Source organism: Triticum aestivum, chromosome 5A, assembly GCF_018294505.1.
Source record: "Triticum aestivum cultivar Chinese Spring chromosome 5A, IWGSC CS RefSeq v2.1, whole genome shotgun sequence".
NCBI lineage: Eukaryota > Viridiplantae > Streptophyta > Magnoliopsida > Poales > Poaceae > Triticum > Triticum aestivum.
The window spans coordinates 514,556,189-514,567,773 of NC_057806.1; the positions used below are offsets into that span (position 1 = coordinate 514,556,189).

Sequence of the window (11,585 nt, forward strand, 5' to 3'; positions counted from 1 at the left end):
TGAACATATATACACAGAGAAAATACATGCATATATAGCCATATCCATAAACAGAGAGCAGCGGCGGCAATGGGTGGCGTTGTCGGCGACGGGGATGGGAAAGGGGGGAGCTCACTGGGGGCAAGCGGCGACAGGGAGAGGAGGCCAGCGACGGGAAGGAGGACGGCGGGCTCGGGGATGCCGGCGACGGGGACGGCGTGCGCGGGGCGGCACGCGGTGACGGGGACGACGGGCTCGGGGTGGCACACGGCGACGGGGACGGCCGCGGGCTCGGGGCGGCACACGGCGACGGGGACGAGGAGGCGGGGCTCGGGGCAGGGCGGACGGCAGCGAGCTCGGGGCAGGGCGGCCGGCGACGGGCAGGAGGGCGCGACGACGACGATAGCGATAGGGCGCGGCGACGCTGACGGGGCAGGGCGCAGCGACGACAAGCATGCGGGGATGGGGCAAGGCGCCGCGACGGCGACGAGGAGGACGAGCAGCCTGGCGGCGTCGGCGATGGGGAATGGCGCAGTTGGCGAAAATTTCCTAAGTGTGGACTTATATAGCAGAGCCTTTAGTCCCGGTTCGTGGCAGCAACCGGGACTAAAGGTGGGCATTAGTCCCGGTTGGTGCCACCAACCGAGACCAAAGGCCTCTTTTCAGCAGCCCAAAGGGCGGGAAGCGGCGGCCTTTGGTCTCGGTTGGTGGCACCAACCGGGACTAAAGGGGGGCATTGGTCACGGTTTGTGCCACGAACCGTGACCAATGCCCCCCTTTAGTCCCGGTTGGTGCCACCAACCGGGACCAAAGGCCTTGTGCGGCTGCTGCGTCGAAAGTTTAGTCCCACCTCGCTAGTTGAGAGGGATGCGCAGTGGTTTATAAGCCCCACTGCCGCACCCCTCTCGAGCTCCTCTCCATTGCAGGCTTACGGGCCTAATTGTCACTGCTATGCCCGTGGGCCTACTGGGCCTCCTGCGGGCCTGAATCCTGACCCTTGGATGGGTTTCTAGTCGTATTTAGGCCGCGGGGGCCCAGTAGGTGGCATTTTTTTGTTTTTTTTGTTGCTTTATTTATTTTCTTTTGTTTTTTGCTTTATTTTTTAATTCTTTATGATTTTAGTTTTAGAAAAATTATAAACTTTTTGTTAATGCCATTAGTTTTCAAATTTGAAAACACTTTTTTTGGTTTTTTGTTTTCTTTGTTGCTTTATTTTTTTTATTTTTTTTCTACTTACAACAAAATACTTATTGTTGCTATTTTTTTCCAGTTTTTTTGTTTTGTTTTCTGCATTATTTATTTTCTTTTGTTTTTTGCTTTATTTTTTTATTCTTTTTGCTTTTAGTTTTAGAAAAATTATAAACTTTCTGTTAGTGCCATTAGTTTTCAAATTTGAAAACACTTTTTTATTTTTTTGTTTTCTTCGTTGCTTTATTTATTTTATTTTGTGATTAACTTTACTATAAAAATAGTTTTTTTCCTGTTTTTTTGATTTGTTTTTTGCATTATTTATTTTCTTTTGTTTTTTGCTTTAATTTTTAATTCTGTTTGCTTTTAGGTTAGCAAAATTAGAAACTTTCTGTTAGTGCCATTAGTTTTAGAAAAATTATAAACTTTCTCTTAGTGCCATTAGTTTTCAAATTTGAATAGTTAAAATTTGAATTCTTTGAAAATTGTTTGAATCACAAGTTTGTGATTAACTTACTAAAAAAATGAGAATAGATGCGCTTATAGAGAAAATTCAACCTAAATTCCTAGTAAATTTCTATGAATTTCAGAGAAATTCACTATGAATTTATGTTAAACTTTTCTCTATTAGGGCATCTATTTTCACTTTGAGAGGAGCTCAACAAGGCAGAGAGGGAAGGGCTTATAAACCGGTGTGAGCCCCCTTCGGTTGGCGAGGTGGGACTAAACTCTGCCCGCAACGAGGACCAACCCTTTAGTCCCGGTTTGTGGTATAAACCGGGACTAATGGTCATGGGCCAGGGGCGAGGAGCAAAATTATAAACTTTCTGTTAGTGCCATTAGTTTTAGAAAGTTGAAAGTTGAAAGTTGGCATGGGCCAGGGACTAATGGTCATGGTATTACGAGGGCCGAACCATAAGACATGAAAGCATTTCAAATGAACTCTGAAAAAGTTGAAAGTTGGCATGGTATCATAATTTCACCCATATAGCATGTGCATGTACAAAACGGACAATGGTAGCATGTTCGTGTGTTACAAAGTTGGCATGGTATCATCATAATAGTTGCGGGAGAAAGTCTTCACTTTTTCTTCGGTTGTGTCATTTGCTTATTGCGCCATAACCATGGATAATCTTCCTTGTTTATCAGGATGATTGGGTCAGCCTTGACATTGAAGGGAGGAATTTCATGAAAGTTTTCATAATCTTCAGACATGTCTGTCTTGCCGTCCACTCCCAGGATGTCCCTTTTTCCTGAGAGAACTATGTGGCGCTTTGGCTCATCGTATGATGTATTCGCTTCCTTATCTTTTCTTTTTCTCGGTTTGGTAGACATGTCCTTCATATAGATAACCTGTGCCACATCATTGGCTAGGACGAACGGTTCGTCAGTGTACCCAAGATTTTTCAGATCCACTGTTGTCATTCCGTACCGTGGGTCTACCTGTACCCCGCCGCCTAACAGATTGACCCATTTGCACTTAAACAAAGGGACCTTAAAATCAGGTCCGTAGTCAAGTTCCCATATGTCCACTATGTAACCATAATATGTGTCCTTTCCGCTCTCGGTTGCTGCATCAAAGCGGACACCACTGTTTTGGTTGGTGCTCTTTTGATCTTGGGCGATCGTGTAAAATGTATTCCCATTTATCTCGTATCCTTTGTAAGTCAATACAGTCAAAGATGGTCCTCTGGACAACAAGTACAACTCATCACAAATAGTGTTGTCACCTCTGAGACGTGTTTCCAACCAACTGCTGAAAGTCCTGATGTGTTCACATGTAATCCAGTCGTCGCACTGCTCCGGGTGTTTGGAGCGCAGACTGTTCTTGTGTTCATCGACATACGAGGTCACCAAGGTAGAGTTCTGTAGAACTGTGTAGTGTGCTTGAGACCAAGAATATCCGTCCCTGCATATTATTGAGTCTCTTCCAAGAGTGCCTTTTCCATTCAGTCTCCCCTCATACCGCGATTTAGAGAGACCTATCTTCTTAAGGCCAGGAATGAAGTCAACACAAAACCCGATAACATCCTCTGTTTGATGGCCCATGGAGATGCTTCCTTCTGGCCTAGCGCGGTTACGGACATATTTCTTTAGGACTCCCATGAACCTCTCAAAGGGGAACATATTGTGTAGAAATACGGGCCCTAGGATGACAATCTCGTCGACTAGATGAACTAGGACGTGCGTCATGATATTGAAGAAGGATGGTGGGAACACCAGCTCGAAACTGACAAGACATTGCGCCACATCACTCCTTAGCCTTGGTACGATTTCTGGATCGATAACCTTCTGAGAGATTGCATTGAGGAATGCACATAGCTTCACAATGGCTAATCGGACGTTTTCCGGTAGAAGCCCCCTCAATGCAACCGGAAGCAGTTGCGTCATAATCACGTGGCAGTCATGAGACTTTAGGTTCTGAAACTTTTTCTCTGGCATATTTATTATTCCCTTTATATTCGACGAGAAGCCAGTCATGACCTTCATACTGAGCAGGCATTCAAAGAAGATTTCTTTCTCTTCTTTCGTAAGAGCGTAGCTGGCAGGACCTTTATACTGCTTCGGAGGCATGCCGTCTTTTTCGTGCAAATGTTGCAGGTCCTCCCGTGCCTCAGGTGTATCTTTTGTCTTCCCATACACACCCGAGAAGCCTAGCAGGTTCACGCAAAGGTTCTTCGTCACGTGCATCATGTCGATTGAAGAGCAAACCTCTAGGTCTTTCCAATAGGGTAGGTCCCAAAATATATATTTCTTCTTCCACATGGGTGCGTGTCCCTCAGCGTCATTCGGAACAGCTAGTCCACCGGGACCCTTTCCAAAGATTACGTAGTGTAAATCATTGACCATAGCAAGTACGTGATCACCGGTATGCATGGCGGGCTTCTTCCGGTGATCTGCCTCGCCTTTGAAATGCTTGCCTTTCTTTCGAAATTGATGGTTGGTCGGAAGAAATCGACGATGGCCCAGGTACACATTCTTCCTACATTTGTCCAGGTATATACTTTCAGTGTCATCTAAACAGTGCGTGCATGCATGGTATCCTTTGTTTGTCTGTCCTGAAAGGTTACTGAGAGCGGGCCAATCGTTGATGGTCACGAACAGCAACGCCTTAAGGTTAAATTCCTCATGTCTGTGCTCATCCCACATACGTACACCGTTTCCATTCCACAGTTGTAAAAGTTCTTCAACTAATGGCCTTAGGTACACATCAATTTCGTTGCCGGGTTGCTTAGGGCCTTGGATGAGAACTGGAATCATAATGAACTTCCGCTTCATGCACATCCAAGGAGGAAGGTTATACATATATAGAGTCACGGGCCAGGTGCTGTGACTGCTGCTCTGCTCCCCGAAAGGATTAATGCCTTCCGCGCTTAAAGCAAACCATACATTCCTTGGGTCCTTTGCAAACTCATCCCAGTACTTTCTCTCGATTTTTCTCCACTGCGACCCGTCAGCGGGTGCTCTCAACTTCCCATCTTTCTTTCGGTTCTCACTTTGCCATCGCATCAACTTGGCATGCTCTTCGTTTCTGAACAGACGTTTCAACCGTGGTATTATAGGAGCATACCACATCACCTTCGCAGGAACCCTCTTCTTGGGGGCTCGCCGTCAACATCACCAGGGTCATCTCGTCTGATCTTATACCGCAATGCACCGCATACCGGGCATGCGTTCAGATCCTTGTATGCACCGCGGTAGAGGATGCAGTCATTAGGTCATGCATGTATCTTGTCCACCTCCAATCCTAGAGGGCATACGACCTTCTTTGCTGCGTATGTACTGTCGGCAATTCGTTATCCTTTGGAAACTTCTTCTTCAATATTTTCAGTAGCTTCTCAAATCCTTTGTCAGCCACAGCATTCTCTGCCTTCCACTGCAGCAATTCCAGTACGGTACCGAGCTTTGTGTTGCCATCTTCGCAATTGGGGTATAACCCTTTTTTGTGATCCTCTAACATGCGATCGAACTTCAGCTTCTCCTTTTGACTTTCGCATTGCGTCCTTGCATCGACAATGACCCGGCGGAGATCATCATCATCGGGCACATCGTCTCGTTCCTCTTGATCTTCAGCAGATTCACCCGTTGCAGCATCATTGGGCACATCGTCTGGTTCCTCTTGATTTTCACCAGCTCCCCCCCCCCCCGTTGCAGCATCACCGTATTCAGGAGGCACATAGTTGTCATCATACTCTTCTTCTTCGTCGTCTTCCATCATAACCCCTATTTCTCCGTGCCTCGTCCAAACATTATAGTGTGGCATGAAACCCTTGTAAAGTAGGTGGGAGTGAAGGATTTTCCGGTTAGAGTAAGACTTCGCATTCCCACATTCAGTGCATGGACAACATATAAAACCATTCTGCTTGTTTGCCTCAGCCGCATCGAGAAACTCATGCACGCCCTTAATGTACTCGCAGGTGTGTCTGTCACCGTACATCCATTGCCGGTTCATCTGCGTGCATTATATATAATTAAGTGTCCAAATTAATAGAAGTTCATCATCACAATAAAACCAAAGTGCATACATAGTTCTCATCTAACAACATATAGCTCTCCAGAGCATCTAATTAATTAAACCATACATTGAAACTATGTAAAACATTTCAATGCGAAAACAAATGCGATCATAATCGCAACCAAGGTAACAATTGATCCAACGGCATAATGATACCAAGCCTCGGTATGAATGGCATATTTTCTAATCTTTCTAATCTTCAAGCACATTGCATCCATCTTGATCTTGTGATCATCGACGGCATCCACAACATGCAGCTCCAATATCATCTTCTCCTCCTTAATTTTTTTTATTTTTTCCTTCAACAAATTGTTTTCTTCTTCAGCTAAATTTAACCTCTCGACAATAGGGTCGGTTGGCATTTCCGATTCACATACATCCTACATAAATAAAATCTATGTCACGTTGGTCGGCATAATTTTCATAAACAATAAATGAACCAATAGTTATAAAGATAATATATATACCACATCCGAATCATAGACAGGACGAGGGCCGACGGGGGCGGATACCAAAACCATCGCACTATATAAGATGCAATAATAAAAGTAAGAAAATAATACAAGTATCTATGTAAACATACAAGTAAGAATATTTTTCCTTTCAGAAAGAAGATAAGAACAAGAGGCTCACCACGGTGGTGCCGGCGATGAGCTCGGCGCGGGTGATCAACGGCGGTGAAGACGGGGATGGGGCGTGACGGACCGCTAAACCTAGACAAATATTATGGAAAATGGAGCTTGGAGGTCGAGCTTGGAGAGGAGAAAGCTTAAGTAGTGTGGCTCGGGCATTTCATCGAACACCTTGTGTGCATAGGAGGTGAGCTAGAGCACCACCAAGCCCTCTCCACCTCGGCCAGAGAAAAACAGAGCACTGGGGTGCTCTGCTCGCGAGCGAGGGGTATGTATAGGCACCTCATTGGTCCTGGTTGGTGATATGAGCCGGGACTAAAGGGGAGCCTTTGGTCCCGGTTCAAGCCACCAACCGGGACCAATGGTGGTGAGCCAGGAGCGAGGCCCATTGGTCCCGGTTCATCCCACCAACCGGGACCAAAAGGTCCAGATGAACCGGGACCAATGGCCCACGTGGCCCGGCCGGCCCCCTGGGCTCACGAATCGGGACCAATGCCCACATTGGTCCCGGTTCTGGACTGAACCGGGACTAATGTGCTGACCCGGCCTGAACCAAAACCCTGTTTTCTACTAGTGACAATGATACACGTATATATTTTGAACCGTATTTGAACAAACGAAAAAAATTACATGCAAACCGGATAATTTTCATACAAAATGGACAAAAAAATCTTTACATCTTCAACAAATTTCAGATAAACTATAACATACTAGACTATTCTAACCTAGTCTAAATGATCGCTGGCCGCGGCCACGGCCATTTCCCAAGACATATCTTTCCCACGTTCAGCGGCGAGCTCACCGGCCGGCCGGGAGCCCAAAAGAGTGAAGCTTCAGTGGGGAAGGAAGAGTAATGGCCTCTGCGAGGCTCTGGGCAAGCTCACCGCCTGTAGGGCCCGAGACGATGTCAGCAGTGGCCTCTTTGAGACCCAACCGTTGGCGGCCTCCCGTATTCTATTTTTCCTCGCTATCGATGGCAGTGGACGTGGACGTCCAGACTCGTCATCGAGGCGGCGTGGCTGACACGATGTTGTCGTCGTCCTTGGTCTCCTCTTCCTCCCTTAATTTCCTCCGCCGTCAAGTCGATGTGCACGAACTGGGTGTCTTCCTTCGTCGGCCGCCTCGTGCAACGGCTTGCCAGCGTTGCTGCCCTCTAGAGAGCTCGCCGGCAAGTCATCCTGAATCCGGCTGGCTCGGCAGGCCTGCCAGGTGGCCAGCTGGCCGCAATGCCGGACAGCTCCTGTTTTGTTCGGTGAAGAGGTTGTCCCACAGTCAGTGCTTTGGAGCTTGAGGGGGTGTTTGGTTCAGAAGTTCTAGGACTTTTTCTAGTCCCGGAGACTAATAAAGAAGACTCTCTAGTAAAAAAAAAATCTAGTCTCTGTAGAAAAAATCCCTCGCGTTTGGTTCCTAGAGACTTTTTAGGGACTTTTTCTAGTCTCTGAGACTAAAAAGTCCGTGAACCAAACACCCCTGAGGCCATTGACACAGGAGATTGGGAGCGAAGGTGTGAATCTTGCCGGGCTTGGCTATCGTTCAAATGCATGTTTGCACACGCGGCGGTCGATCCTGTGCTTATTCAGTTTTCTGTTTCATGTGCCAACAAGGTGATGACCGACGAAAATGACGATGAACAATTTGCAATTTGCATGGCCACCGTGCACCGATGCACGAGAAGAAAGTTGTCACGCGAATCCCATACTTCGACGTCATCCCTGACGACTCCGGCCTCCGGCTGAGACCCTGGCTGACAGCTACCGGTTCGTCACAAGAACATCCCAGTGCAGCTAGCTGCTTCATGGAGCGATAAGATTGGGACCGCGGACCGGCGGTGCAGATTTGTTGTTTGTGTTTTGTTTGTTTCCAGCGGCGCGTACGTGGGCGATGACGATTGAGCAACAAGTTCATGGGACCATGCATGCATGGGATCGGAGGAGCGAGCCTACCCGTGAGCTCTTGACCAGCCTCGATAAGTCCATCGGCAGTGGCTCCCTCAAGGACCAACTAGGAAGATATTCGATCACGTGCGTTTCTCTCCGGCACTACAGCTAGTAGCTTGCTCTTTCTGGCTTGCCGCTTACTCTACCTCGCAGCAGCTAGAGTCAAATTCAGTGTAGAAATAAAGACAACTTTCGCTTGAGATCTTCGTTTCATCAATGCTAAACAATACTCCCTCCATTTCATAATGCGGTTGTGTTGCATATAGATTTATAAAAGAATCAAACTTTGTAAGCTTTGATCGAGTTCATAGAGAAAACTACTCTCTCTGTCTTCTAATGTAGTATGTTTTTGATACCTTAGAAAATGTCTTATATTATAAGACAGAGGGACTATTTATAGAGTAATGTACTCCCTTTGGTCCCTTTTACTTCACGTGTTAGATTTGTGTCAAGTTAAATTTTGTAAAGTTCGACTATACGAAAAAATATCGACATCTATAATACCAAATATATATGTTGTAAACTACTTCCTTCGTTCTAAAATAGATGACTCAACTTTATATTAACTTTATACAAAATTGAGTCATCTATTTCGGAACGGAGGGAGTACATTTCATAATGAATCTAAAAATATTGATTTTGCATTGTTGAATATTGATACTTTTTTCTATAAATTTGGTCAAAATAGAGATAATTTGATTTTGAAGAAAATTTATATGCAGACTATAAAGATCATGAAAAGATAATTTGACTTTGTAAGCTTTGATCAAGTTCATAGAGAAAACTACTTTGTTGGTCTTTTAATGTATATTTTTTGATACCTCGGAAAACATCTTAAGACGGATGGAGTATTTATAGAGTTATGTACTCCCTCCGTTCTTTTTTTTACTCTGCGTATTAGATTTGTGTCATGTTAAACTTTGCAAAGTTAAAGTATAAAACTACATTTCGTAATGAATCTAACAATATTGATTCGTATTGTGAATATTGGTATTTTTTCTACAAGTTTGATCAAAGTAGAGATAATTTAATTTCGGACAAAACTTATGTACAGACTAAAAAACCTGAGGGAATACTATAAAATATGAACCTACATCTTATGTTGATCATCGGCCATTCTATAAATGCCACATTTCACATGTCATCTAGTATCACTCACTGCAATCACAGTCTATCACTAGCTAGCTCAGCTGCCCTACACCGCACGCGGATTAGGTAGCCATGGCGGCTCATGACTCGGACCACGGCGGCGCCGTCCACGTCCTCCTGCTCCCGTACCCGAGCCAGGGCCACATCAACCCGTTCCTCCAGTTCGGCAAGCGCCTCGCCTCCCACGCCGGCGTCCGCTGCACGCTCGCCCTCACGCGCTACCTCCTCGGCCAGGGCCGGGACCCGTGCCCGGGCGCCGTCCACCTCGCCGAGATCTCCGACGGCTTCGACCGCGGCGGCTTCGCCGAGGCCGCCGGCGACGTCGCCGCGTACCTCGCCCGGCTGGACTCCGTCGGCTCCCGCACGGTGGACGAGCTGCTGCGGTCCGAGGCGGAGAAGGGCCGGCCCGTGCGCGCCGTCGTGTATGACGCGTTCCTGCAGCCGTGGGCGCCAAGCGTGGCCCGGCGGCATGGCGCTGCGTGCGCGTCCCTCTTCACGCAGGCGCCCGCGGTGAACGTGGCCTACGCGCACGCCGGGGCAGGGCGGCTGGCCGTTCCGGTTGTTGATGGCACGGTGCCGCCGGAGCTGCCCGGCCTGCCGGCTGTGCTCGGACCGGACGACGTGCCGTCGTTCATGGCCAAAACCGACGAGTGCCCTGCGTACCTGGACCTGCTGGTGAGACAGTTCGTGGGGCTCGACGCCGCCGACTACGTCCTCGTCAACTCCTTCCACGAGCTGCAGCCACAGGTACGCACACAAGCTCGTCGCTCTCACTCAATGTGTCACTCTGTTCACTCGCTATAGACGGCACTAGGTACTGAAACACTACTATTGTCAAAATTTGGAAGGAATCGGAGTACATGGCGTCGATGTGGGGGGCCAAGACGGTAGGCCCGACGGTGCCTTCGGCGTACCTCGACAACCGCCTGCCGGACGACGCGTCCTACGGCTTCCACCTTCACACGCCGACCACGGCCGCGACCAAGGCGTGGCTGGACGCCCGGCCGGCGCGCTCCGTCGCGTACGTCTCCTTCGGCAGCATCGCCGCGCTGGGGCCGGAGCAGATGGCGGAGGTGGCGGAGGGCCTTTTCAACAGCGGCAAGCCATTCCTGTGGGTGGTCAGGGCCTTGGAGACGTCCAAGATCCCCGACGGCTTCGCCGACAAGGCGGGCGGGAAGGGGCTGATCGTGCCGTGGACGGCGCAGCTGGGGGTGCTGGCGCACGGCGCCGTGGGGTGCTTCGTGACGCACTGCGGGTGGAACTCGACGACGGAGGCGCTGAGCGCCGGGGTGCCGATGGTGGCGGTGCCGCACTGGTCGGACCAGCCGACGAACGCCAAGTACATCGAGGACGTGTGGCGCGTCGGCGTGCGCGCGCGGCCGGACGCGGGCGGGGTGGTGAGGCGGGAGGAGGTGGAGCGGTGCGTGAGGGAGGTGATGGGGAGCGAGGAGTACCGGACGAGGGCGGCGTCGTGGAGTGAGAAGACGAAGGCGGCCATGAGCGAAGGCGGGAGCTCGGACAGGAACATCTTGGAGTTTCTCCGTGGACTCGGGTCGAGGAAATCCGAGCGGTCGGGAGCGGCGGAAGATCTGTAGTCTCGTGCTGTTTCTCGTGGAAAATCTGCTGTCCGTCGTTTTGATGTCTCGTGCCATTTTTCTCTGACAAGTACGCGTCAGTATTAGCGAGAGCTTCCTACTGAATTTCTCTGAATAAAACCCAGTCCCCTTGAATGTGAAGCGAAGCGTGGAGAAACTTTCTGGTGTGGCTGGGCGCAGATGGGCCAACGATGCGAGTGGGCTGGCCGCAAATGTGACCACGGTTTAGTCACACTTCCCTCAGAAACAATTTGGACAAGTCCATTTTTTCTCAGTGCAGCTGAATCAAAATCGACTTGCACCAATTTGGTCAGTCAATTCTTTTTAGGAGCACTAGGTCCTTAGCAACCACTTGTTTTTTTTACTATAAACAGTAGGGTAAAACCCCACTGCAACCTTTATTAAATAAAGCAGAAAACAAAAAAAAAATGGTCTGATAGGCTTGAGATAAGCCCCAAGAAATACAAAGAATAAAGAACAGAAAGAAAGAGAAAAAGAAAGAAAGAGAAAACTAAGAAAACTAAAAAAGAGCTAAGAATCTAAAAAAGAACAACTAAAGCTACAATTACAACAAGGACTCCAACCAAGC

At 48.3% G+C, this 11,585-nt stretch overlaps 1 protein-coding gene across 1 annotated transcript; it reads left to right on the forward strand.

The window, feature by feature from the left end:
• The first annotated feature begins 9,361 nt into the window (after positions 1 to 9,361).
• On the forward strand, positions 9,362 to 11,137 carry LOC123104434 (UDP-glucosyltransferase UGT13248). The gene is made up of 2 exons (XM_044526275.1): positions 9,362 to 10,148; positions 10,250 to 11,137. The coding sequence occupies exons 1-2, from the start codon at positions 9,474 to 9,476 to the stop codon at positions 10,994 to 10,996; spliced, it is 1,422 nt and encodes a 473-aa protein (XP_044382210.1). The 5' UTR covers positions 9,362 to 9,473; the 3' UTR covers positions 10,997 to 11,137.
• Positions 11,138 to 11,585: the final 448 nt, after the last annotated feature.

Coding starts and splice junctions, on each gene's coding strand:
- LOC123104434 (XM_044526275.1), top strand. CDS start 9,474: ATGGCGGCTCATGACTCGGACCACGGCGGCGCCGTCCACGTCCTCCTG. Junction 10,149..10,249: donor TCCACGAGCTGCAGCCACAG/GTACGCACACAA, acceptor AAAATTTGGAAG/GAATCGGAGTACATGGCGTC.